This window comes from Mesocricetus auratus, unplaced genomic scaffold, assembly GCF_017639785.1.
Source record: "Mesocricetus auratus isolate SY011 unplaced genomic scaffold, BCM_Maur_2.0 Super-Scaffold_100691, whole genome shotgun sequence".
Classification (NCBI taxonomy): Eukaryota; Metazoa; Chordata; class Mammalia; order Rodentia; family Cricetidae; genus Mesocricetus; species Mesocricetus auratus.
Window position 1 is genome coordinate 46,190,563 of NW_024429267.1, and position 26,957 is coordinate 46,217,519.

The 26,957-nt window shown below is 56.0% G+C and overlaps 1 protein-coding gene across 1 annotated transcript in view; it reads right to left on the reverse strand.

Annotated features, from left to right (window-relative positions):
- Bsn (bassoon presynaptic cytomatrix protein) overlaps positions 1-26,957 on the reverse strand; it is an 89,456-nt gene that overhangs the window by 5,131 nt on the left and 57,368 nt on the right. Inside the window, exons 3-11 of the mRNA XM_013116965.3 lie at positions 23,371-24,255; positions 15,675-16,184; positions 8,483-15,112; positions 4,353-6,429; positions 3,222-4,054; positions 2,992-3,091; positions 2,298-2,429; positions 2,018-2,072; positions 1,579-1,672 (exon numbers count right to left, since the gene is read on the reverse strand). Of these exons, the coding sequence (XP_012972419.1) occupies positions 2,032-2,072; positions 2,298-2,429; positions 2,992-3,091; positions 3,222-4,054; positions 4,353-6,429; positions 8,483-15,112; positions 15,675-16,184; positions 23,371-24,255 (11,208 nt within the window). The 3' untranslated portion in view covers positions 1,579-1,672; positions 2,018-2,031. The remainder of the gene's footprint in view (positions 1-1,578; positions 1,673-2,017; positions 2,073-2,297; positions 2,430-2,991; positions 3,092-3,221; positions 4,055-4,352; positions 6,430-8,482; positions 15,113-15,674; positions 16,185-23,370; positions 24,256-26,957) is intronic.

Consider the following 26,957-nt stretch of genomic DNA (forward strand, 5'->3'; position numbering starts at 1 on the left):
TTGCGGGCGCTGTGCTGTCACAAAACTTTTTGGGGGGCAGCTCTCACTGCTTCAGAAACCCCGCTTCACAGCACTTTCCACCTTCAGAATTCCTTTCAAATTGATTTTATTTATTTTATTTACTTATTATTTTTGAGACAGGTCTCACTATGTGGCCCTGGCTGGTCTAGACCTCGCTCTATAGACCAGGCTGGCCTCAAATTCACAGAGACTGTTTCTGCTTCCAAGTGCTGGGTCAAAGATGCATGCTACCATACATGGCTAAATTTCACTTGAAACTTCTTTATTCTGATTCACTTAATGGACTGATGACTTGAAAGGTCAGGAACTTGGTTTTGACTCCTGTTATACCTCCAACATATAAAATAGAGTTTGGCACATACTTGGGGCTTGACAAGCATTTGTTGAATAAATAAGAGATTGGGCCTTTTCAGTGGCTCCGTGCTCCTGAAAAGACTGGCAATCCTTGGAACTTCTCTGCCACGAGTAGGCCTGATCTAAGTAAGGGCACTTACTGCTCCAAGGCCCCCTTAAAATGACTTGCTTCCTGGCTGTGGGACCCCACCATGGCTACCCAAATATCTCCAAAGTCAGTCAGTCAGTCAGTCTCTGTCTGTCTGTCTGTCTGTCTGTCTGTCTGTCTCTCCTCTCTCTTTCTCTCTCCAGAGTTTCTCTGTGTAACAGCTCTAGCTGTTCTAGAACTCTCTTTGTAGACCAGGCTGGCCTTGAACTCAGAGATCTGCCTGCCTCTGCCTCCCAAGTGCTGGTATTAAGGTGTGCACCACCACCGCTGGGAATTCATGTTCTTTTTTTTTTTTTTTTTGGTTTTTCGAGTCAGGGTTTCTCTGTGGCTTTGGAGGCTGTCCTGGAACTAACTCTTGTAGACCAGGCGAATTCATGTTCTTAACTCTACAGAGTAGAAAAGGAGCAGATGAGAGGTCTCGTGCAATGGTGTGATAGGTGATTTCCTGGCTGCAAGGAATAGCAACAACATCCAGGCTATTCTCTCTGTTCTGGATGAGGCATTCCCTCTTCTGACCACAGAGGCAGGGCCAAGGCCAGGACCAGGGCAGACTCCAAGAGGGGGCATCCCATCTTCCTTGGCTGCTACAGTCTAGGGAGGGAGGGCTCCCACCCCGGGCCTCCCGTTCTCTGGCTGAGCTGATCTAGAGTGGGGCTGCGACTAGCTCACCAGTGGCCGCCTCCCTTCCGTGTTCCGTCTGCCTCTCTCTAGCTCACTCTTTCACCTTGCGAGCCATAGCACAGCCTGTGAATCTGAGCGTGTAGTGACTTCATACCCACAACTGCTGGTGCTGCAGGGTTTGGAGACACCAGCACCAGGCATCAATGTCTTCAATGGGAGCCATAGCCTTTGAACTCAGCATCCAGAATACAGACCTGAAGTTGTAGGGGTACAACTGGCTTCTCTGGGCCCTTTATCAAAGACAGTTAATTTACCACCATGACAGACAGCACACTGCCTCTGAGGGGGATTGATAGACCCATCCCAGCTGGGAGAAGCATGCTGGGTCCTTTCCCCCACTTTTCTGGCTAGCGTCACCTGGCCCCGAGACTCACTGTTATACGCAGAGTCTAGAGCTGCGCCCAGGCCTTTGACTCCAGAGATTTTTCCACAGCAAACCATACCATCTTTCTTCAGGTCTTCAGGAGCCTGAGGAGCAATACAGAGGAAGGCTGTGAGTTCCACAGCATTGCCTGCTTCCTATAGCTCAAGACAGCCCATCCCTTGGAAAGCAAGCATAGCAGGAGGCCGGGGATGGCAGAGGGACATTAGTCCTGAGCTCCTTTTGCCGGGGCCTCTACTGAGTTGGCCTCACGTCTGGGGCTGTGTGTGCTCTTTTTCTTGCACACTCCCAGGGGAGCACACTGAAGCTCTCACTGTGCTATCCACTGAAGACTGGACTCTTCCCAAAGGCCTCCCGCCTTAGCACTTCAGAGGCCCCAACCACCAGTAACTCAGGCACTTTTCCAAAATATGACAGGTGCAGGCACTCACCCTTCTGGACACAATCACCAGAACGAGGAAAATTTTTTGCCAAAAGCAGAGACAGCTGTGACATAGAAAACAGAGAGAGACATCAGGAAACTGGGCCAGACTCCTTCTAGTGAGGACCATTGGTTGTGGTAAGGCCCAAGGGGTAAGGGACTAACCAGAAAACACTGGGTACTGGAAGGTGGTCTGTGTCCTGGTGACTGGCCCTGGAATCACCCCATGACCCCCAGCCTCCACCAGAGAAGATTACCCCCATGTGGCCCCAGCCTGAGGCAGGATATACCTTCAGTCAGCTTGCCAGCTTGCTCTGCTGCCCCACCAGGGAGGATCTTGGAGAACACACTCTCCCCATCTGCTCCTGGCTGACCAGCAGGCCCTCCTGGGGCCCCCCCGGGCCTGGCTCCGGGCTTCACCCCTGAGGGAAGAAAGCGTTGTCATGAGTAACACTGTGGCTTGTTATCTGAGGTCTGAGGGGGAGAGGGGATCTGGACACAGGTAACCTGCAAGGGAGAAGAAGGTGGAACACGGGAATAAAAAGAAGGCTGGAGGGAACGGGAAGCAGAAGATTGCAAAGGTTAAAGGGAGGAGAAAGATGAGGGGAAAGAGGAAAGGAGGGAAGGGTAAGGAGGAGGGAATAAGAAGCCATGGCTCAGTCGGGTGGTAGTGACACACACCTTTAATCCCAGCCCTCAGGAAGCAGAGGCAGGCAGATCTCTGTGAGTTCGAGGCCAGCCTGGTCTACAGAGCTGTTTTCAGGTCAGCCAAGGTTACATAGTAAGACCCTGTCTCAAAATAATAAAAGTAAAAGTAAAAGTAAAGTCATGGCTCTGGCCCTGCTTACCATTGCCTCCTAGGATGGAGCTCTCACTGGCTCAGGCTCACTTTATGGTAGGAGGTCTGCAGCCCACTGGGTACTTCCGGGGGACTCATGAGAACTGGGTGGGGAGATGTATCTGAGTGTCCTGGGCATAGCTCACCTGTGGGTCCTGGTCCTGGCGCTGGCTGGGCCTGAGGAGCCCTCCCCTGTTGGGGTGCTTTGGCTGCCACTTTAGAACTGCTGGCCTGCTCTGCACGTGGCTGTAACACAGAACCTGTAGCTCAGATCCTGCTCCCCTTACCCCTGCCCTGAAACCACAGGGACATCCAAACTTTAATTGTGGCATCTGCCCTAGGGGAGTCGGAGACCCACTCACAGGAGCTAACTCACCAGTCCTCCTGGCTGGGGTCCTGGGGCTGTGCTAGGGCCTGGCTGAGGTTTCCCTGCTGGCTGGCTGGCAGCAGGGGCTGAGCCCCGGGTGCTTGGCTGGTTCTGTTGCTGCAGCCGAGCCTGTGATGGAGCCTGCTGGGGAGCTTGTTGCCCAACCCCTTGCTGTTGCTGCTGCTGCTGCTGCTGCTGTTGCTGTTGCTGCTGCTGTTGCTGCTGCTGCTGCGTCTGTGGCGGTCGTGATGCTGGGGGCATCTGCCTGGATGATGGTGACTGTGACTGCTGGGGTCCTGGCGCTGCCTGCCGACCTTGCATCTGTGGCTGTGGCTGGGGTTCTGGCTTTGGCTGCGGTGCAGCAGGCCCGGAGTGGGTCTGCCGAGAGCCCTTCTTGCTGTCAGAGGCGTGGTGGTATGCTGACGGAGCACGGGATGACTGTGAGTAGTCAGCAGAGCCAGGGTACCCAGGCTGACCCTTCTTCTGCATGGCAGGGGCAGGGCTGGCCTGAGGGTGAGGCCGGGTCTCGTGGCGACCCATGTCCCGAGCGTGTGGTTTGGCAGCACGCCGTCCTGGCTCCTCGCCAGCATGGCGGCCAGAGTGCCTCCCGTGGTCACTGTGGTGCCGGTGTTCCTTGGCTGAGGTATGGCGGCCTGGGCCACCCTCATCATGAGGCCACAGGCCCTCCTCAGGGGGCTCATCGTAGTCATGGTAGCTGTGCCTGGCAGGGCCTCGCTTCTGGGAGGAGGAGACTGCATGACCCCCATGGTGCCTGAACCGGTCGGAGCGGGCATCTCGGGGCTTATCAAACCAGTCTGTCTCCTCCTGGCCCAGGTGATACGCTTCAGAGACCAAAAACAGAACACCATCAGCCCCTGGCTAGGCGGGGAGGAGACCTAGCTGAAGCCATGCAAGGGAACCAGAAAGTGGATACCACAGCCATAAGCAGGTCAAAAGGTCCCCACCCTCCAACAACAGGAACCAGGGTACAGGTACATCAGGGAAGGGCCACCTGCAGCAGGAACCACAGATGAGACGCCAAGACAGACCCTGCTGGGACATCTCGGGGCCCAGGCTCCCACTGGCAGGCAGACCCCCAGGTGTGGAGCACTTGTAGAAATCACCCCCAGCTGCCATTACCTTCACTGTCAGAAACCACGCAGTGGGAGTCATCCAAGATGTAGCCTTCCTCACGCTTATACGAGTGGGCCCGTGGTCCATCCTTGACATGTTCCTGGACGTCAGGCATGGAGTGGCTGGAGCAGAACTGTGGGCAGGTATCCCCAGGAGGAAGAGTGCCCCCTGCAGGGCGGGGTCGCCCTAAGGGGCTGACAGGGCTCTCCTCTTCAGAGGCCTGGCTCCTCATGGGGGGCCGTGCCCGGCTGTGGGCCATGCTCAGGGATGAGGGCTTGGGGCCCGCCTTTTGAAGTCGCTCCACAGCCTCCCGTTCCCGTTCATACCCTTTGCCTCGGCTACTGAAGTCATGGCTGGACAGCTTCTCCCCACTGTACGATGATGCTACCCGGGACCGGCTGCTACCACCATACATGCGGTCTTCCTCCTCTGTGTCCCGGCTGGACACCCCATAGTACCTCTGCTGCTCATACACATTCTTCTTGAGCCCGTAGGTGATTTCATCCTGGAACTTTCTGCCTCGAGAGGTCAGGCTACTGCCGACAGTGGGTGTGGGATAGGCGGCCAGGTCTGACTCCACGTCCTTGGCCTCCTCGATAGGCGAGAACTTGGAGATCTTTTGTTCCATTCCTTGCTTCCGGTGCTTGCTACGCTTTGAGGAGATGGCAGCTGGGGCCAGGCTCTTAGAAGGATGCTTGGGCCCCATGGGCCCTGGACCATACTTCTCTGCTCGAGCCCCGTATCTATAGTCACTGTCACTGTAATAATGGGTGCTGGCTGGTCGGCCATTGCTCTCCATGCTCCGGTGATGACCAGATTTCCCACGGGGGTCATATGAGTCCTCCTCAGATTCTTCCTCGCCTCTTCCATAGCAGCAGGGCAGTGTGGGTCCCTCGAGCACAGCTGGTTCTCCGGGCTCTTTCCCAGGACGCCCGCTGACTCCACTTGGCCCCAAAGGTTCCAGCCGTTGGCTATCTGAGGCAGTGGGGGTGCTGTCCTTCGTCAGCTCACTGATGTCATCAATCATCACATAGTTTCGAGGGACACTCTGCTCCAGACTGGTGTAGTGGGAGTCAGAGGGATAAGCAGGGGCTGGGCTCTGGCTCACACTGCTTCGGTCGCTGCCCCGGAGATGCTCGGGGGCTTTGCCCTGCTCATACCCGCTGCTCACTGCTGGACCACTGTAGCTAGTTTCAGAGGGGGCTGAAGACATGGTTACAGCAGGGCTGGTAATCACCTCATAATTGGTGGGTACCTTCTGCTCCAAGTCAGCTAGTGAGGTCTGACGTGGCTTCTGGTGTGGGGCCCGACTGTCAGCCTGGACTGGAAAAGGGGTGCTCTGTGTGGTCGGCATGGGAGTTGGGGCTGCATAATGGCCTGTGGGGTGGAAACCCTGCTGGCTCGGCAGGCCAGGCTCGGCTGGATAACTGGTTCCAGGAGGGAAAGTAGGTGCTGGGTACGTGCTAGGGCCAGTGTAGGTGGGCGCCTGGTGGGCTGCAAATCCATTCTGAGTTGGTCCACTACTGCCTGCAGGGTACTGTGGGGCTGCAGGTGGGAACCGGGGCTGCTGGAAGGCAGTGGGGCCAGAGGGGGTGGCAGGCACAGCCGCCGAGGCAGGGTAGTCCACATACTGGCCAGCAGGCGTTGCACAACCCTGGAGCCGCAGCTGGTTGAGCTCGCTGTCGGACAGGTAGTCACGATGCTCACCAAGGCCACGTAAAGGTGGGTAGTCACGGCCACCCCGGTCTTTGGCCAAAGACTCTTTGCGCTGGGTGATGCCCAGCTCTAGGTACTTGAGCTTGGCATCAATCTCCTTCTCCTCCTCGTCCAGCTCCGCCTGCTTCTTGCGCAGCTTGGTGGACTCATGCTCCACCAGCCGCAGGTCCCGGTCCAGCTCCCGGAGCAGGCTGGCCTTGGTAGCAGGGACGGTGGTGGGCCCCGCCAGCCCTCGCTGCAGCAGACTGGCTGCAGACAGCTGTGAGGGCACCTGGCCAGCCAGGGGAAGGTGAGCTTCCTCTGGAGGGGGGCTGGGCAGTGTCCGCTTCACCTTGCGGACCAGGCCATTGGGTGGCAGCGCCGACACCTGAGACAGAGGGAAGGGTGGGCAGCACTGAGACCCAGGGTGTAGGTGACTTTGCTGAGGCACAGGGTAGAAAGAACCAGGTCTGCAGGTTCTTCAAGGCGGGAGCTGGGCTCCACACTGTTGATGGCTGCTTTACCAAGCAGCCTCAGGGTCTCCCCTGCCCACCCTCTGGCCGGGGCTTCTTTGGCATGAAGGGAAGACCTATGGTCATTTTACAGTCCTTTCCAAAGCTTTGGGCAACAGGTAGGTGATAAGGGTCAGACTGCTTTCTGTGTTGTGCACAGTAGCTGTAAGAAGCCGTGCACATCTCCTGGCTTGTCTGCCGCTGACGTGAGGAGAAGATAGGTCTGGCTCTGTGTTTGGGACCTAACATCCTGTGGGAGGCTGAGGGCAGTGGGAGTCAAGGAAAGGAGTATAGCAGAGGTTCGAGACCCACCTGGTTCCTTTAAGAACAGGGTCACAGGGACGGGCACACGCTAACCCTGTCAGGTGTTTATAGGCTCAGAGTCTATGCTTCCTCCCTGGCTCCCTTCGGAGCAGCCTGTTGCTCAGCTGCCTGGCCAGCCTCCTCCGCCAACTGCCCCGCACTACCCTATGCCTCACCTAAGCTAATCTCCAGTCCAGCCCCTAGCTCCCGGAATCCCTCTATCAGCTAACCTCTCATTTCTTGTTAGGTCTCTCTCTACCTGCAGCAGCTTCCTGCTCAGGGCTCCCTGTACCTCCTGACAGGCTTCAGAGGCTAGGCATTGCCTGAAGACCCCGGCTGATGGAGCACTCTCCCTGGAGTCTTTTCCTCCAGTTCCCAACCTTCCAGAATACCCCACTCTTCGGGATTTCATACGCCACCCAAATCCCCCAATACATTGGAGACTAACGCCAAAATTCTTACTTTTTACCTTCCCAAGCAGCCCCATAAAACATTGCCGCCTTCCACAGGTGGCACAAAGAAAATGATGGTATGATCTCAAATTTTAAAACAAATATGAGCCTTTGGTGGGATACATTTAGCTTTTAAACTCCTCATCATCTACCTTTTCATATTTTGGCCACATACCTTGAGTGTCCATCAATAAACTGGCCCCACATTGCTAGGATCTGTGTGCTTGGAACCAGGACCACGCCCTGCCTCCCTGACTTGCCCTCCTTGCCAGTCCTACCCTTTGCTACGCACCTCTACAGCCAAACCCACCACAATGCTCCTCTCTCCCCTGTGTACACACGACACAGTGCTTCTGGCTCCTGCCTCCTCTCTCTGGGATCTCTTCCTTTGGCCTATGGGCCCACATTGAATCCTGGGAACTCTGAAATACACACCTCGTCCTGCCTCACCCCCCCTCCAACCTTCAGAGACCTCGGGGAAAGGCAGCCTTCCTCAGCCTTGCCTTGAAAGTGGGTAGCATTAAATCTTCCCCGTCTGCAGCTCCTCCCACAACTGCAGCCCAGGTTCTGTCTCACGGCTCTAACACGTGACTGGAAACGGAAGCCATAGACAGGGAGCCTATACTGTGTTAGGGGAACAGTCCTGCTGAGGAAACTGGGACGGGGAGTAAATGACGCACAGAGTGTGCCTGCAGCCCTCCAGATGGGACGCGAGGGCTGGGCCACAGGCTTGGACCTGCTATTGGCAGTGAAGCCCATCTAGAGATGGGACGTGGACACAATACGGCCTGCACCAGGTCACTGATTTCTCACATAAAATCCACAAATAAGGCTTGGTGTGGAAGGTGCCTAGACGGGAGGCGAGAACTGAAGAGGACTAAAGGAGGTAACAGTTGGACAGTGTACAGGTAGTGAAGGGACAGGGTTGTGGAGAGGCTGAGGTTGCTGCTAGTGTCTGGGTAGATGGCTGTGGGGGCCCAGGTGTGTCTGTATTCATCGGGGGGGGGGGGAGGCTTGCTGGGCTCTGGCAGATGTGCACCCAGGAACATCTTCCCCTGGGCCTTGGGAGCCAAAGGTGACCCCATTCCCACCCCAGAAGAAACCCCTCCCTCTGGGGCCCCTCAGGCTAGAAATAGACCCTTGTCCCACCCTGGACCAGCCCCTGTGCCCATACCTGGCTACCTAGTCCCCCCTGGTGCTGGTAGAGGGAGAATCTCTCTTTGGCGGACTCCTCTGCGGTGGGGCTGAGGGGCTTAGGGTCAGACAAGGACCGCTGCAGGGTCTTCATGGGGCGAGGCAGGGGCTGCTGGCGAAGAGTGCTGTCAGTCATGAAGTGCTTCTGGGGACTCACATGAGCCTTGTTCAGCCTCTCACTGGAAGCAAACGAGGTGTCCAGGAGCCGGTGCGGGGACAGGGGTGAGACCGGCGAGTAGAGCACTTGTGGAGACTTAGGAGGCTGGCGGCTCACGAGCTGTGAGAGGGACTCCGGGGGCAGGTGGGCCTGGTACCCGATCTCCAGAGGGTCCGGCTTCTTCTTTTCAAACCTGCCTAGGGGTCCTGGGGTGACTATCTGGATGCCAGGTAGGTAGGGGCTGATGGCAGTTGGTCCTACGAGCTGTGGCCCAGCCACACCCTGGGCCTGCCCATCCGGTTCTGTCTGGCAGGCCAGGCTCTCCCCACGCCCAGTCTTTTCTGGTGCGGATATGTATCTGACGATCTCCACCTTGGGGTCCGTGGCAGCTGTGATGTGGATTGCTGGGGAGACCCTGGGCAGCTGGTCAGGCTCCGTCTGTACGGAGCAGTCACTGATGGTCTGGATGCCTACGCTGCTCATGGCCCTTGCAGCGGTGGCAGCAGCGGATGAGGCAGTGGCATCATGTTTGCTGTCAGAACCTGAGTCTGAGTGGCGGGAAAGACGAGACCTGCGGCGGCGCACGGGTTGCTCCCATTCTGCGTTGTCCTCGTCATCTGTCTGCACGCTACAGTCAGCACTGCGCCGTGTCCTGCGCCTCCGGGTCAGAAGGTAGCGACCCTCACCCTCCTCCTCATCTGTCTGGACGCTGCTGTCTGCAATCCTCCTGACCGTGCAGGGATCAGGTCCTGACTCTGGCTCACAGACATCTCTCAGGCGTGGCATCGAGTGTCGCTTCTTGATGCCACTGCGGCCCGCCTCCCACTGCTCTTCAGTTTGCAGTGACATGTCTGAGGCAGAGCTGGGGAGGCCCCGGTGCAGTACCGGTTCACGAGGCTGCCCAGGTCCTTCAGCCCCCGCCACAGCAATGAAGGCTGCATGGGTCAACGGTGGCCAGTACTGGCCGTTCTGGGCCAGCTCAGCCGCAGCTGGGGGAGGCCCTCGGCTAGGTGCCTCACAGGTCGCGGGAAACGGGGCCTTCTGCCGCTGTTTCTGTTCCTCCAGCTGCTGCTGCAGCTGCTGCTGCAGCTGCTGGATCTGCTCCAGCTGCAGTCGCTGCTGCGCCAGCTGCTCCCGCTGCAGTGCAAACTGAGCCTGGCGTTCTTCTTGCTGCTGCTGCAGCACATGGTGCTTGATGGTCTGAAGCTCCTGCAGCTCCCGCTGCACCAGCAGCTGTTCTTCCTCGCGGTGCCTCTGCAGCTCCACCCGCTCCCGCTCCAGCTCCTCCTGCAGCCGCAGCTGCCGCAGTTTTTCCAACTCTACCCGCTCTCGTTCCAGCTGCAGCAGCTGCTCCTGCTGCTTCCGCTGCCGGTCCTCCTGGGACGCCTCCTCCTTCTCAACCCCAGGCCGGCTGAGGACGCCACTGCCACCCCCCGCGGCGGCGGCATCTCCTGGTGGCTTCTGGCCAGGTGGTGGGGCAGGGGCCGGGGCTGCTGGGGCTTCCTTGATGACAGCGGGGGCAGTTGTGGGAAGAGTTTCCTCACGAGCAGCCCCCGCTGGTAGCTCTGGCCTTGGTGGGCCCCCTGCCCCGGAGGCCTTGGCGGCAGCAGGCTTTCCCAGATAGACAGGCCCCTCAGCAGGTGGGACGCCAGAAGCGATGGGGAATCGACTTGGTGCAGGGTACCGGTACAGCCCTGCTGGTCCAAGGGGTACCCGAGGAGCAATCATGGGCACACGGGCCAGGCTGGTAAGGGGCACAGCTGTGACTCCACCAGATGCGTAAGGCCTGTACATGCCACCACGCACCATGGGCCGCAGTACCGAGGCAGGCTGGGTGGTGATCGGCAGGGTTGCAGCAATTGGGGTATTGATAGTCGAGTAGATCATGCCATCGGCCGCCCGTACTGTTGCCGTGGATGGGAGCAGCTGCCTGACTGCTGCTCCCTGGCTTGCCGCAGGCCCATACTGAGCAAGGTTCCCAGGGCTTGGTTGGCCCTCTGGGAAGGTAGGGTTGCCAAGGAGGCCAGACCTGAGGGGAGCCAGACCCTGTGGAGCACTGAGAACAGGCGTGTGCTGGGGCTGGTACTGCACAAGGTCAGCCCCTCCACTCCCAGTGCCGTGCCGCCCCCCATACTGCTCCATGGAGTTGAGGGCGGCACACATTCGGCTGATCTCTCTGGCTGTGGTGGCACTGTACTGTGCCAGGCTGGCCTCCTGAAAGCCAACTGCATCTCCCCGTGGGCCATACCGGTGGTCTGAATAGATGTTTGACACCGAGCTGTAGCGCCGCATGGGAAGTGGGTGAGCCAAAAGGTCTGTGGGGTGACGCAGGTCCGTGAATGAGCCATACTGTAAGCCCTGCCCTAAGTAACGCCCATCTGCAAAGCCTAAGCTGTAAGAGTGCTTCAGTGAGCTGAGGTCCACAGCTGAATCTCTTCCAGGGCCCTGGAAGAGCTGCCCAATCCTGTGGGCATGGTAGTTGAGGCCAGCTTCAGCCAAATTGGTATCAGACATGGAGGAATAGAGCCTTCCAGGCAGGCTCTGTGGGTAGGGCCTCTGTTCTTCATGGGGCCCAGGTCCTACGACCCCCTGTGCCCGGAAGGTGAGGGGCTCAGGGGGCTCAGGGTCTCTGGGACTGTAGAAGGGACCACTGCTTTGGCCAGGCAGGGCGGCGTCTGCCACACTCTTGTCAGGTGCACTGGGGGCAGGATGGAAGGTGCCGGTGCAGCTACCGCCAAAGGGAAACTTGTAGACCATGTCACAGCATGCAAGCTGGCTCTCGGGCCTCATTCCAGTGAGGTCCAGGGCACCAGCGGGCTCTTCTGGGAGCAGGGTAGTGACAGTGCCGGCTGGACCCTCTCCCATCTGCACCACCACTGTGTGTGGCTTCCTGGCACCTGGCAAAGCATGTGACCGGATTTCCGTAGGAGCAGCCCGGTGGGGTTCACCACCAGGCTCTGGCACTGGTCCTGGCTTGAGGCTGACGCTCTGGGCAGTGCCCATCTGGGTAATCAAAATGTCCCTTCTGGCCAGAGGAGCCGCCTGGTTGGGAAGGTTATACCTGGCAAACTTAGCCTCCCTGGGTCTTCCCCGTGGCCCACCTCGGTATGGGGCTGTCTGGACACCCTGCTCTACTTGCTTGACCTGGGCCAGGCACACGGGGCTTCCTGAACCCTGGCCAAAGTCAAGGCGGCTCTGGAAAGGGTCTCCATACACCACTGGTTGCTTTTGCTGGGCCATGAGCACAGACGAGGCCATGGTGATGCTCACAGTGGTGGCAGTGGCCAGGAAGGTATGGGTCTGCTCTTGGGCATTGAGGTTAATAACTAGAGGCTGCACGGCAGTTGACTGACGTCCTGGAATTGGATCCAGGGCAAGGCCATACTTCCTTGCTTCCACAGCAAGGGAGGTGAGATCCATACCCTGGTCGGTGAGGATAATGGGCGTGGGCTTGACAGCTGTTCGAAGATCTACCACTGCACTGCCTGGGGGCCTGGGGCCTGGCTCAACTCTAGATGTCCCAGGCACAGAGGAGATGCGGCACAACGAGATGTTTTCAGGCGGGAGGGCGCCCCAGCCATACAGTGCCAGGGGCCCATCTGCACCAGCGCTGGGCGCTCGTGGGAAACCAGGAGGCCCAGCTGGTTCTGAGGGCATCTGAGATGCACTTGGAGGTGTTGTCTGGCTGTAGCTATGCGAGGTGGGCTGAGTGTCCGTCGGGGAGCACAGTGGGGAAGTAGAGGCACTGGCATGTACCATTCTGGGCTGGCTAGAAGCATCTGATGCTAGCGTGATGACCATAACGGGAGCCTCCTGGGAAGACTGCTGCCACACCAGGCGAGGGGTGCTAGGTCGGTGTGGTGTCTGTGTGCCTTGGGCCACCATGGGGGAGGGTGTGCCAGGGCTCCGAGGAACGTCCGAGGAAGGCGTTAGGCTTGGTGTCTGTGTAGAGAACTCTGCTGTGGCCCTTGAGCCCAGTTTGCTTGGTGAGAATGTGGGGCTCTCCGAGGGTGTCGATGGAGAGAGCGGTGGGCTGGAGCCTGTAAAGTAAGAATACCCCCGAGAAGCCTGGGGGGCACCAGCCTCAGCATCCGCCCCCCTCTCTCTGGGGCCCCGTCCACTTGCAGTGGGGCCACTGGGAGCCTGGGGCAGCTCCTCTGTTTGGGACCCATAGTTAGCAGTGGTTGGGGTCTGTCCGTAGCTGCGTACTGTGGAAGATGGTGATGGGCTGCGCTCTGAGCCAGCTGGGGAGGCTGGAGCCATATACCCTCGTGGAAGGCTGACTGTGGTTGCTGGAGTCCCAGGGCCCTGAGAGGAGGCCATGCCTACCTCCTTAGAGGCCAAGCTGGGGGACGCAGGGGAGCTGTGGAGCTTGAGGGAGTCCTGGGGCTCTTTTGCAAAATGCTGCGTGACTCGGACATCAGGGATAACTCGGCCTCCACTGCTGTCTGAGGAGGTGGAAGCGGAAAATGACACAGGAGCGGCAAGCTGGGTAGGGCTAGTACCAGGGGTGAGTGGGCCACCGTTCTGCTTCATTGGGTCCACGAATGCGCTCTCAGCATTCAAATACTGCTTCTCCTTCTTTTTGTCTTCAGTGAAAGCCAGGTCCCGCGACGAGGCTTGCCGCATCCGGGCTATGCTCTGTGATGTCTGAAGGATCTCCTCATAGACAGCGGCTCCGAGGCCTGCGGGGGTGCCTTCCGCCGCAGGTTGAGAAGCCCTGCCATAGTCGTGGTCTTGGGCGTCTTGGTATTCAAAGGCGCCCTGCCCCCGAGAGCCTGTGGGCTGAGATGGGCCACCATGGGGGCCCCGGGCCCCTGCCACCTGGCCCTGCTGCCGCTGGAGCAGCTCGGCTTTTCTCATCATATCCTCATAGGCCTCCTCAGCACTCTTAAGGGGCCGTCCGGAACTGGGCGTGCTGGAACTGCCCGACGGTGCCTCAGTTGGTGAGTAGAGGGACATGAAGGCCGGCAGGTTGTACTCGCTGCCCGATTTGTAGAGTCGAGTGGGGCCGCCATCCAGGGTCTCGGCCTCTGAGTCAAGGGAGGGGGAAGGGGAGTACTCGGAGCAGGAAGAGCGGTGTAGCTCCTCCATCTCCGCGGCCTGCCTCAGCTCCTCCGTGGGAGACGCATCTTCGATGGGGGACAGGTTACTAGGCGGTGTCTTGGAGCGTTCGCGCCGCCGCTGAGCCCGAAGCTCTTCCTTGTCGCGCCGGGTCTTGCGGGCTGTGCTGCGGATCCGCTGTTGTTCCACTTCCCGCATCTTCTCCTGCTCGCGCAGCAGCTCCTCTTCCTCCCGCATCTCTTCCTCCTCCGAAGAGTCCTCGATCGTGGGCAGCAGGGGCCCATGGGACCGGTGTCGGGCCTTCCTTTGCTGCTTCGCTTCTTCTAGCCTCTGCCTGCGGCTGGGGCTGCTGTCACTGTCCTCCTCTAGTGAAGACAGGGAGGTGGGGGAGGTGCCAGATGTATAGCTAGGTGTGGAAGCAGGCAGCGTGGAGGAATGCTCCCCACGAGAGCGGTCTTCCGGTGAGCCTGTCAGGCTCTCCATCTCCAGCTCAGGTTCCCGGTCCAGGCTGGGATCAGGACCTTGGCCCAGGTCCAGCTCATGACCATAGCCACCTGTGCTATTGAGCTCAATGGTTTTAAACCGTCGGAGCCCTCCCTGAAGGGCTCCACTGCCGTCAGTGGGCTCTGCTGGGCCTTCCTCCGAAAGGAGTTCCTCATAGCCTGTGGTGGCATTATGGGGCAGGCGCCTCTTGGGCACTGCTGCCGATTCTTGGCTAGATTCAGTCCTGGGCCTGGCACTTCCCTTCTGGGCACTGTGTTTGGCCAGGCCACGCCTGGGGACAGCAGTGTCGTCTTCCTCCAAGTTGTCTTCCTCAGCACTCATTTCTAGGATCTGCCGACGCATAAAGTCCTCATCAGTCATTTCTGCCCGGGCTGGGGGCTGGGGTGGAAGAGGAGATAAGCCGCCCTCACTGCTGTCTTCCACGTAGTCGTGCCTCAGCTGGCTGCCAAAGTCATCTGAAGACTCAGCTGTGTCTTGCTGTTCCCTCTGGTGGCCCCAGGCCAAGGAGTCATCTTCCTCCTCTAGGACGTCCCCCAGCTCCTCGTCAGAGTCGAAGGCCTCGGGCATGATGGATAAGGAGTGGGGCCGCCGTTTCTGGTCCTCGACAGCACTGCTGCGGGGTGGCTTGCTCCACTCAGCACTGGGAGCCACAGCCTGGCCCTCCAGGGAAGGGCGCAGGCTACTACTCCCCACTTTACGGAGCTCTGAGGGGCTGGGTGGACGTGGCCCCGGGACCCCTGCACTGTCAAGCTGCTCCAAGTCTTGCTGCACAACCCCTGTGATCTCGCTCTGGGAGCTGGAGACACCATCGGAAGAATAGCCTGTGTCGCTGAGACTCTGTGGGCTTCGGGACAGGTCCTGAGTGTAAGGCTTGCTGATGGGTTCCTGCAGTAGGGTGAGAAGCAGGCGCTTACTCCCAGCCCTCTCTATCATTCCCAGGGACCAAAGGAAGGGGCCCTCCACTCCCCGGGGGCTATCTCTCTGAATAATTTACTGATTCCACAGCAAGTCCCAAGAAACACTAGATCATCAAAGAGAAACCTTACTAGATCCAAGAGTGGGAAATCAGCAAAATGCCAGACTCAGGACACACCTCAATCCCACAGTCTCCAGACCTGCCAAACTTTGTTTGTTGTTCGTTGTTATTTTTTGAGACAGAGTCTCTCTCTCTCTACATAGTTCTGGCTGTCCTAGAATTCAATCATGTAGACCAGGCTGGCCTCGAACTCACAGAGATCTGACTACCTCTGCTTCCTGGGTGCTGGAATTACAGGTGTGTGCCACCACACCCAGCGATCTGCTGAAATTGAATCTAGACCTTCTTTCGGTTGGGGTGTCTCTGTGGTCCCAAATAGATCTATCTCAGGCTTACATCTTGAGCCCTTCAGGGAGGCAAGCCCTTCCTCAAACTGAAAGCTAGAATCCCTGGAAATTAAATAGAACTGACCTCAGCCTCCCCACCCTTGGGAGCTTCTGGAATAGGCTTGGTGACTGAGGTGGCAGGTTCTGTCCTTTTCACTGCACTTTTTGCTTTAGGAGTCCCAGGAGGCACAGTGGTCTCTGGAGGTGGCTTCGGCACAGGCTCAGCTTTAACAGGGACCCCTGTCTTCTTTTCCTGGGCACTGCTAGAGGTCTTGCTGGGTTCAGAAGCCCTAAGGGGCTTGGCCTGAGGGCTGGCCTTGGTGGCCTGAGGGCTGGCCTTGGTGGCCTGAGGGCTGGCCTTGGTGGCCTGAGGGCTGGCCTTGGTGGCCTGAGGGCTGGCCTTGGCAGGCAAGGAGCCTGATGGCTGGCCCAGCCCCTGTGGCCCTTTCTGCTTCAGAGGGGCTGCTCCAGCTGCTTGATGAGGGCCTCCTGCAGGGGGCTGCTGTGAAGTGGGCAGCGGCATGGGGGCCGGCTCTCCCAGGCTGCCCTCCAGGAGCCGCTTAGTTTGGCAGTTCAGACAGAGCCACTCTGTTTTCTGTAAGGAGACAGGAAGGAGGTGGATGAAAATCACAGACACAAGAGCAATCAGAGACTATCTTCACGGTCTCCATAATCTTAGGGGGAGACAGACTCCACTCTTGATAGACTGAACCCAGAGCCTTGCATGACGTAAGCATACACTGTACCACTGCATCATTCCTGCAGCCTGAGAAAGCCTTTCGAAGCATGATATATCAAGGGCATAAAAGAGAAAAATCTGACAGAATACATTGCTCCCAAATCATACACTTCTCAGGGACATATACAAAGTCAAAATGTAAATGACAAGTTAAAAATAAGGTTTTTTTTTTCTTAACTCATAGAGACATTTTCACTGGGCCAGAAAAGGAGGACAATTAAGAAGGAGAAGAAAATGCAAAAATTACAAAGGTTTGAGATGAAACACAAAGGAAATCTAGGGCCCAAACCTCAAGGATTAAATTGCAATTCAGGGGCTGTTTGGGTCCAGCAGCCAAGAGGCTGTGCAGAATAGAAACAGCATTCACAGAGGCGGTATGTCCTGGAGGGGCTGCCCTTCCCCATCTCCTCGATCTGGGGTCTGACACTATACTGCCATTCCTTCCCAGGCAAGGGCTATGTTCAGCTGGGGCAGACTTCTGGGGCCAGCAAAGACTGTCTAAGTGAAGCCCTGTTTGGAGTCAGCTCTGACGTCTTTACTTCCAACCCGTCTCCTTGTCTAAGGCTAGCAGAGAACCCCACAGAGAGGACTCCTCATGTGACCCAGGGCTCTGGACTATTCTCTGATGGAGAAATGTGTGCAGTGGCCCTTGGGTCAATAGCCCTGCTCCTTCCAGAGCTGGAGTGGCATTTGTAAAGATTCAGGCATTATGCTGGACTGTCCCTGTCACCTGGCAGAATGCACTCAGGCAGTACCCTGGTCAGCCCAGGTGTAAAGGACCCCTTCAAAAGAAAGACCCCTGACCACTCATTCACTCACTCTTTCTGCTGTCTTTGGACATGGGTCCTAACTAGCAGAAATGTGTTACTAGGGATGGACTGGAAGGTGGTACCTACTTCTGGTTCCAGATCAAACTCTGATTCCTGATCTGGTAAGAGGTGAATAAAGTGTGCCACAAGCTTCCACCGCCACAAACGGTGCTACCCCAGCTACAATGGTCCCCTCTAAACCACAAGCTCCCACCACAGTGTGGCACTACCCCAGCTACCAGGGTCCCCTCTGAGCCACAAACTTCCACTGCCACAAAGGGCGCTACCTCGGCTACCATGGTCCCCCGTGAACCATGAGTCAAAACAAACGTCTCTTCCCTTAATTCCTCCATCAGGAGTCACTGCAATTTGATGAGGGATTGACATAGGCCCTTCCAGGAATCCACAGCTTTAAATGAGCCATGATAAATATGACACAGGAATCGGCAGTAAAGTCCTCAGGATCCTAGAAACCAGTTCTTCAAATTCCAGTCAGCTGCATAGGGGTAGGGTTGTCCTACCCCTATGCAGGGCCTGGCATCTGAGGGGGTGGTTTTTTGCAGCAGGTCTAGGCTGATAAGCATGTCTTCCAGAATTTGATGCCTTCCCTTGGCTGCAAGGGGTGACGGGAAATGAGGGTTACAGCACAGTCCAGAACAGGGCCCTACTGACTGCTCAATGCGCTTTTGCCCCTGGGTGCAAAAGTTTGACACTTTCCTTTTTGCTGCTGTTCATCCTACACACGTGGACATGGTTCCTACCAGTAACTGTGGCATTAGGAAGGACATGGTGAGAACCACAGGGTCACAGAGCCAAGGTTTACCTCAGACAAACCCATGACCCCGCCTCTGGCCTGCAGAACCCACCCCAGGAGCAGCAACCTAAAAAAATAGTGATGCACCTTAGAAGGATAATGTGGACAAAGACAAACCCAGTGTACGGGGGCCAGGCTCTGCAGAGCCCTGCTTATCTGAGCCCACAGCAAGGCCTTTAGTAGGGCAAGCCACCTACAGTTGCAGGCTATCTGGGGCTTTGCTCCTTCACAGGTATATTCATGGAAGCAATCAGTTTTCACAAAGGCTTCCTGGTGGCCCTCTTGCTTTAGTAAGCAGTGAGAAAGGGCGGGGAGGGGAGAAGGAGGGGTGTGAAGTAAGAGCTAAAAATAAACACTTGACCTGGCTGCTGGAGGCTGTCCCCAGTTCCCAGGAGAGGGAGGGCAAGTGTACAAGGCCCTGGGGCAGGAGGAGTGGAGCCAGAGAAGTGGCCAAAGCCTGCACTTTCTGGGTCCTGGGGACGGGAGGGAGGATGGGGGGGGAGGGACGGGGGGAATGGGAGGGGGGGAAGGCCGGTAGAACATCTGTGCCTGGGAGTGGAGCACAGCTGCTGAGGTCCCAAACTCATTAACTCAATCCACCTTCATCTCGGCCCCACCCCAATGTGCCTTCACTTCCAACCCTTATAATTTCCTTCCTCGATCTACTCACGCCCATCCATTGTCTCTCCTACTTCACCTGTATCCCTCACATAGTCTGGAACTGGAGTTACAGACAGGTGTGAGCTGTGTGGGTGCTGGGAATTGAACCCAGGTCCTCTGGAAGAGCAGCCACTGCTCTTAACCGCTCAGCCATCTCTGCAGCCCCCATCACTTTCGTCTTGATTTCTTTACTTCATTCACCTGCTCAGAATATGAATGTCTCCCTCACCAAGTCTCACCCGGACCCAGAAGTAAGAGAATGGCTGTCTGTCCCTTTTGCTTGGCTCTTTTGGGGTGCAGCCAGAGAATAGACAATGGGGAGACTGGTGACAACCTCTTGTCTTGTCTCTGTTAGTCCTTTTGGGGACAGGAAGATCCAAGTTTCCCAAGAGCAGTCATTAGCTCAAGCTGGGACATGTAGGTGCATATACTAGGCACAGTGGCTCAAGTGTCACTTTTACACAAATAAACAAGTGCAGCACCTCGCCTGGTTCTCCCCGAAACCAGAGAGGATTATTGCTCCCAATACACACAGACTGCGAAGGAAGTTAGGGGAGGAAGTTTGGGGGAACCCCAAAGCATGTGAAGACTGTAGCCTCTGAACCACTGGCTAGTGGGGACAAGGAGACTGGGGGCTGTGTGGGATGCTGGGCATCCTCCCCGCACAGTCTGCCATGGTCTGAATGAGGTCACAGGCCACATGTTCCCTTTGTTTGTGGAGCTGCTTTGTGTGTCAGTAATTGTGGCCCATCCTGACCTACACCTCACGGTCAGCTACTGAGCCATGTACACTGTTAGACCAGAGTGCAGTGAGGAAGAACAGGGGAGGGAGGGCCCGGGGGAAAGAGTACAGTGGCTTATGCCTCTAATCTTAGCACTTGGGAGGCTGAGACAAGAGAGTTGCCATGAGTGTGAGGCCAGCCTGGGCTACAAAGTGAGATTCTGTCTCACAGAGTCAAGCTCCTCCCCACAAAATAAAAAGACACCCAAAGGTAAGGCCTCAGATGCTGGGTCACAGGCATGGCCAGCCTCAGGGCTGCTGCTCCCTTAGGACTGTGTGATGTCCACTCTCATCCCATGTCCCTGGTATGCCGAAGCTCCTACTTTCTGCATCTGTGCCTCCTACGAGGAGAACCTTACCCAGTGTCTCCAGTGAGCTCCCCTGAAGCTGAGATGTGCTCCCCTCGCGCCCCAGCACCAAGTGTCCTCAGGAGTGTCAGAGTCTGTCTGGTCACAATGCTCACTGACATTCAGATCGTGAGGGGCTTGGGAGGGCTCTTCCTCCCGTCATGGGCACTCTCTTTCAGGACACCTTGGTTCCAGTATTCTGGCTTAAGACTGACGGCTGTAAGGACCTGCATACATACCTGAGGTGCAGCGGCTCACACAGACACCTAACAGGAGAGTCTGTTCCCGTTCCACAGAGGAAGAAACAGGACTCTCTGAGATTGCCACCCCAGAGGCATCCTGAGGGGAAGCAGGAGGCAGCTGTACACTTGTACCTCATGCCTGCACTGTAGCCTTTGCTCATAAGCCCAGTCTAGCCCTGCATGTCACAGGTGCAAGGCCATTTGCCCAGGGAGTCTTGGTCTTTCAAGGGCACAACTGAGATTTTGGCAGTGATAATGAGAAAGTGGTGATATTACTATAACAATTCCACTAATTTCTTCACACTATTGAGCTGGAAGTCAATTAGACAATGAGCCAGAGGGTACTATTATCTTTCAAAAAGATAAATAGGTTAGGAAAAAGTTGGAATCAGCACTCTTAATTATGAAATGACTCATTAAATAGCACTAAGGCTGCTTTCTTAGAGGAAGTTTCAAGTAAAAATTGGTCCAGTTTTAGTGATTCTTCTATGGTATTCTCTGGACTCTATCTAGAAAGGAGGAAAAAAGATGTTTACAGCTGCAGATGTTGAGGAAAATGGTCAACCTATTGGTCTGGCCTCAGGTAAGCCCCAATAGGTCTACTAGACATATGGGGAGCTGTGAGTCTGTTCCTCCTTGTACACGGATGTTGAGGTCTGCCTTCCTGTGTGTGCAGTCACAGTGAGCGAACAGCTGGCCTCTGCTAAGCTAAGTGTGGGAGAGACCTCGGCTGGTCAGCCCCTATGACCTGCACAAGGGCCAGCATGCTGACTCTGCTACCTCACTCCCAAGGCAGGGTGACGCTCCCAGCACCTGCGAGGAATCAGAAACCTCTAACCAAGAGCTGCAAACTAGGTCACAGGGAAGCACAAAGTTGCTCCGAACAAGTGACCATTCACAGAGGTGAGGTCAAAGAATGCCCGTGGCCTAGTTAGACTTCAGTGAGGAAGGAAGGAATGGGGTCACACCATGCAGCCCCTCCCCACCAGCCATGCACAGGCAGACACACATCCAAGGCAGTCAACCTCCAGGAAGTTGTGGTAAATGTGTGGCCATTGTGTAGACGGGAGGAAAAGGCAGAGAGCTCTAGGGCTGTGGCCGCTGGATGGAGAGCAGAGGCCAGATCCTTGCAACAGCAGGATGTGGCGCTATGGGTGCTTGGTCTGTGGAGCGGATGCTGAGGTGAGAAGAACTGGGGATGACTCTGAACTGTTGGCTTAAATCTCTCACGATGGACAATAGTAATGTTTCCATAGGAATGGGGCACTGTGGCTGCTGGTCTACCCCTCCATCAGAGCAGCCATAGCCCTTCTGAGGACAGCAGCATCAATAGACAGAGCTACTGAAAGGAAGGGGCTTGGGGGGCGGCGGCTACACCCTCCTTGACTACTGTCAGAAGCATCAGGCAGAGGGGCAGATAGCCTGACTTTGGGAGGAGCTAGGACCAGTGACCCATCAGCCATACGCTCAGGTCCATGGAACCTGTAAGACTATGGAGGCAAGGATTGCACCGGCCAAGGAGGCAGCTCTGAGGAAGGGCATGGGACAGCAGGGCATGGGGCAGCAGGGCATGGGAGTGGGCGATGCTGTCTGCTGAGAGGCAGAAGGTCCAGAGTCCAGGAAAGCTGGAACCAAGCAGGTAGAGAGAAGCCTAGATTAGAATTCAGATGTCTCATCTCGAGTCACCACATGACGGGAACTTTTGTTTGGGCTGATCCAGCATTTCCTGTGGCCTGCCCCAGAGGCTGCCAAAAGGAGCTGTCAAGAACATTTATGGTGCTGGATAGACAGTTTACCTTCTCTCTATGCACATCCTGCTTAATGAGGAAAATGGGCTGAGCTGTCTCTTGGGGAATAAGGGTAGCTCAAGACTCCACCAGAGCTCATGGTCCCTCAGTGTCAGAGCACCCGTCTGACCAGCAATGAGCTTATACCTAGAGGTGTCTTGGCAAAGTCGACTTTGGAGACGCCTCGAAAGACCCTTCCCCACTGCTGGCTGGACCAAGTGTCCTCCAATGAGCCACCGACTCTACAGCTTTGACAGGTGGCAGTGTTGGACCTGAAGGGCCATGTGAGTGTTACATAAAGGGCATCATCTCACTCAGGGCTACTCCTCCCTGAATGCTGGAAAATATGACCTGTGGTGGCTAAGTGGTTTTCTTAGTCACACTAGGTTTTATTCTCAAGGAAGTCAGAACAAGGCAGCATAGCGACAATGACAACTCCATGTTCTTTCTCTTGTCCCACCTTGAATAGCGGTGACTTGTTTCCTGTGTCCCACCACCAACCATACATGACTCAACTGACTATCACATGTACTTTAGGTGGCTCACACTATACCCATATAGCCGAAAGGTTCCTTTTTTCCAGAATAATAAGTGACAATATGTGAGATAATTCCGAAGTCCACATGAAGGGTCTTTGGTCCAGTACTCTGACATGACATATATCTACCAGCTATGATGAGCCAACCAGATCCCCAAAGGACATGCTCAGACATGCCAATGGTGGCCAAGGTAAAGTTACATGCGTAGTTTTTGGCGAGGGAAAGAAGTAACAGGATTGGGGCAAGAGCAAACACAGTCACAAGGCCCAGAATGGTCTAGTTTTGCCTGGGTACCTGTCTTTCAGGCCTTTCCAAGACTCCCTATTTGACAAGAACACTAGGCCTTTCTCTATCCTACTTGGCTCTGCCCAAGTACACTTTCCTGGAGCAGAAGCAGAGGAAAGAGTATCTTCAATCCAGCTTTCCTATGAAAAAGAATTTCTGAGCATCCTATTCCCTAGGAGAGCTCAGGCCTACCCAGGGAAAAGCACGTGAATGAATGGCCAAGGCTTCGACAAGTAAACATTTATGCCCATGATCATAAAACAGAGGATCAAGTATGAATACCAGCCGGCTGGCTTGGAGCCTGGGTGGTAGGAAACAGTCTATTTCACTGTGAGAAAGCCTTCACCCCATGGGTGAGTGACACAGCCTTCTGGTCATGGTCCGTGGCTCCCGACTTTTGTGAGTCACAGCACGATGAGACCTCAGGATCTTCCCCCCTGATCCAAGAGGTTGGCATCTTTCACCAAGGCCATGCCCTTAGGAGCTGGAAATGGGAAGGCCAGTTACGACCTCCTCAGCCTGGACTCAGCCCCATAGTACTGGCAGCCAGTGAGAGCCAGTAGCTACCATCACCCCCACCTACTGGAACATGAGGCAGGGCAGGAAGTGGATTATGAGCCCTCTGTAGCATTGGCTGTTAGTGTGGCCCTCTGACCGCCTCCGCCCCAACTCTCTGTGGTTCCCTTGTGTCCTGGCTCTCTTGTCCGTCTTTTCCCACACTCTAGGTCCTGCCCCCTCAACAAAATTCAAGGAAGTACGTTGGTCCCAGCTCTCTTACCTCCACCAGGTGGGGCGTTGGATTAAAGCCACACAGGTTGCACACCTGGAGCTTGCAGGTGGTGCAGGTATTGTAGTTGGCTGGACCCCTGCTACCCACATTGAGCTCAGCTTGGCACAGTGGGCAGGTGGCCCTTTCCTTCGGCGTGGTCTTTGGCTTGGCAGCAGCCTTGGATGCCGCCTGATGTTCTGCTCTGCCATGCTTCGGACTGGCTACTCCTCCAGGTTTTGTCAAGGCTCCAGGCCCTGATCCAGGACCTGTTCTAGCCCCAGGCTCAGTTTTGGCTCCAGGTATTGGCCCAGGCCTAGGTCCTGAGCCTGGGGGTCTTGGGCCAGCCTCCTTGCTGGCATCACTGAAGACAATCTTGGGTGGCCCCTTGCTGGGGGAAGGCTGGCCCTGGGTGTCAGCCTCTGGCTGCACGGATATAAGGGTGCTCGCCTGGGTCAGTAGCGATGCTCCAAGGCCGAAGAGCTTCCCGGTGAGGCCCTCCTGGGGCTGCTCACCAGCACCAAGCCCAGAGGGCACTGTGGTGGCACTTTTGCCCTGGGCCTCTCCTATAGGTGGCCTGGGCTCAGCTGTGGAAGGCTTGGTAGAGAAGGGGGGCTGAGGAGACACCCTCCCCACCTCTGGAGGGGCAGTTGCCTGGGTAGGCGCAGGGACTGAGGTGGCCCTGGCTGTTTCAGCCTGGTGGGGACCAGACTGTGTGGCCCCTGGGCCCCGGGATCTCTCTTGCTCTGGCTTCCCCAGAGGCTGTTTGGCTGGGGAGTGGGCAGGGGACAGGGCCGGGGAGTGTAGCTGCTGCTGGCTCTTGGATCGAGGTGCAGTGGTCATGTCCATTCCCAGAGCCCTCTGCATCTGACAGTTCAAACAGAGCCACTCCTTCACCTGAGGGAAGAAACAACACAGTCAGCAGAGTGGACAGGGTCATGGTGCACAGAGCTCAGGCTGCTACAGGAATAGATAGTACCTGAGGTCACTATCTGATCTACACACACACACACACACACACACACACACACTACACACACACAAACACGTGCACACATGCACACGCATGTGTATTCACACACATACAGACAAGTGCACACATATACACACGTATATGCATGTGCACTACATACACATACAGATGCGCGCGGTGCGTGTGCATACATGCACACACACACACACGCACACACACCATGCAGAATTAGATGAGAGAGGAGAGCATAGGAATAAAAGAAGCCATGATAGGATTCCTGTTCTGGAAAACCTTATATTGTCACCGAAGGGACAAGACGCAGAACAAAAACTGAGAGAGGCATTAATGAGACGTGATATATTTAAGGCTTTCGATTATCTTTGAATTTGGGGCTTATGTTATCGCTTGTTTTATGGTGTCAGTGATAAAACCTAGGGCCACATGCTTGATAGGCAAGGACTAACCTCCAACCACATGACAAGGAAGATGGGATAACTTGTCTCTAAGACAAGCAAGGCACACACTGGTATTCATATTATAAACATGTAGTTTCCCTTTGCCGTGAACCCATACAGGGATGCACATGTGACCATGCCACAAGATATTCTGAGACTTCCGTGTCATCTATGTGCTAAATGATGTTTTCCCTTTTGGACTTCTAGTCTCAAAAGTAAACACTCCTTTTCCTGACAAACAAAAGCATTTATAAATCAGAGCACACCACCTACAGACTCACACCTATCTAAGTACCTCTTAGCATCCTGGGAAGCCCTTCACCAGGCTCTCCCAAGCCACCCCAGCCCTGCCTCCCAGCTGGCTTCTTTCCCCGACATCATCCTTGGTTGTCTCATCCTGACACACTTGGTCTCCTGCTACGGCAGATACTCCTCAGAGCTCACGAGGCTCAAAGGCTGTAAGAGGTCTCTGCTGCTGTCAGGTGGGGAGCCTGAATTCAGGCGCCCTGTCCCAGCAGCCTGCGAGCAGCACCCAAAGATGAGGAACACATCACACTGTGAGCACCCTTGTGCAAGCATCCTGGAGGGGCTCTTCAGAGATATTTTGTCCTCCCAGCAGAGGAAATCAAAGCTGAAGTGAGTTAGCGGTGTGGTTGGCAGGAGCAGTCCTGGCAGCCATTTTTAACTCCTGATTCCTAGGCTAGGCAGCCTGGAGCCTTCTGGAGTCTAACCTCTCCTGATGACCACTCAACTTCATATAGGTTGAGTTCAGAGATAGAATCCACCCCTGCAGACACTGGAATATCCCTTCTCCCAAAAGACCAAAGCCAGCTCTAGAAACTAGAGAAGCCTAGCCCCAGTGGGGAACTGTTAACCCACCCTGGGGCTTCTGAAAACCCAGTGGAATTTTGTCTACACTGGACAGGGAAGTCCATTCTAGACGGGGAGGGAGTTCTCGGGGCAGGCTGCTTCAGTTCGCTGGATGAGGGATGCTACAAGGAGACTCACTCTCTAACGAGGGCCACCTGTGGTCCAGGATGGCAGCCACCAAACTCATTCCCGAGGGGGCCAGAGGACCAGGCCACACCCAGCGTTCCTATTGTTGTGCACCTATGGAAAGACTTCCTGAGATCTGGGAGGCAAGTTCCCTGCTTCGGGACTTCAGGGTGACCCTGCCTTGGGCTAAACAAAGGCACGAGTGATTAAAAACCCTCCTTACTGGCCACCAACACCTCCCTTCCCCAGCCCCCATCACCAAGGCTGTACCACAGGCATCTCACCTAAAATAGAACCTTTTCAAGAAATGGCTGAAACACCCCTCAGTGAGTCATCTGCCAGATGGGCACAGCTATTTCTATCCAGCCTTTTCCAGACGGCGGTGAGGAACCTTGACCGCGTCCTCCCCCAGTCTCTCCCGGGGCTCAGGCTTAGGCAGATAGACCTGGTTCATGAGGCCTCCCAAGGAGGACCCTGGCAGCAGCAGCTCTCTGAACTCAACGACTTTCCTTTTTGCCTCCTTCAAGGTCCCTAAGAGATTGCTGGGAAAGTCCTACCCTACACTCTTCTCCCTACTCCAAGGTCCCCACCATGCCACACTGTGGGACCAGATGGCAACAGTGCATCCAACCCTGGTGTCCAGCAAGGCAAGGTACACAGGGACAATGCTGTGGGGGACACTCTGGCTTCAGGACCAGAGGCAATGCATTCTTCCTTAGCGAGTACAACGACTCTTCATCAAGGGGGCTGAGCACAGGTGTGACTCTCAGGTACACTCTAAACTGTCCGTCAGAATGAACTCTTCTAGTAGTGTAACAGGAATCCCCTCTGGCTCCTGCTGTCTGGAGCAGGCACTTGCTCAGGAGATGTGTCTGTCTCATGCCTCATGTTCTGGGAGCCAGAAGTAGAGCTGGAGGCTCCTTCTTGGCTGAGAGAGATGACACCCGAGGCAGATGACACTAACTTTCATCACTCTGACATTTCTTTCCAGCAAGGAAGCCCACCCCACCCTCTCAGGAGGTTGACAGGGCCCTCCCTGCATTCCCTGAGTGCCAGGTCTGGGAGAGCTGGAGGCGGCAAAGCATAGAAGTCTTGGGTGGCACACAGGGCCCAGGTGGTTTGGAGAGGGGAGGCAGGGGCTGCAGGAACGTAATTTTGCACAGCTTGCCAGGCAT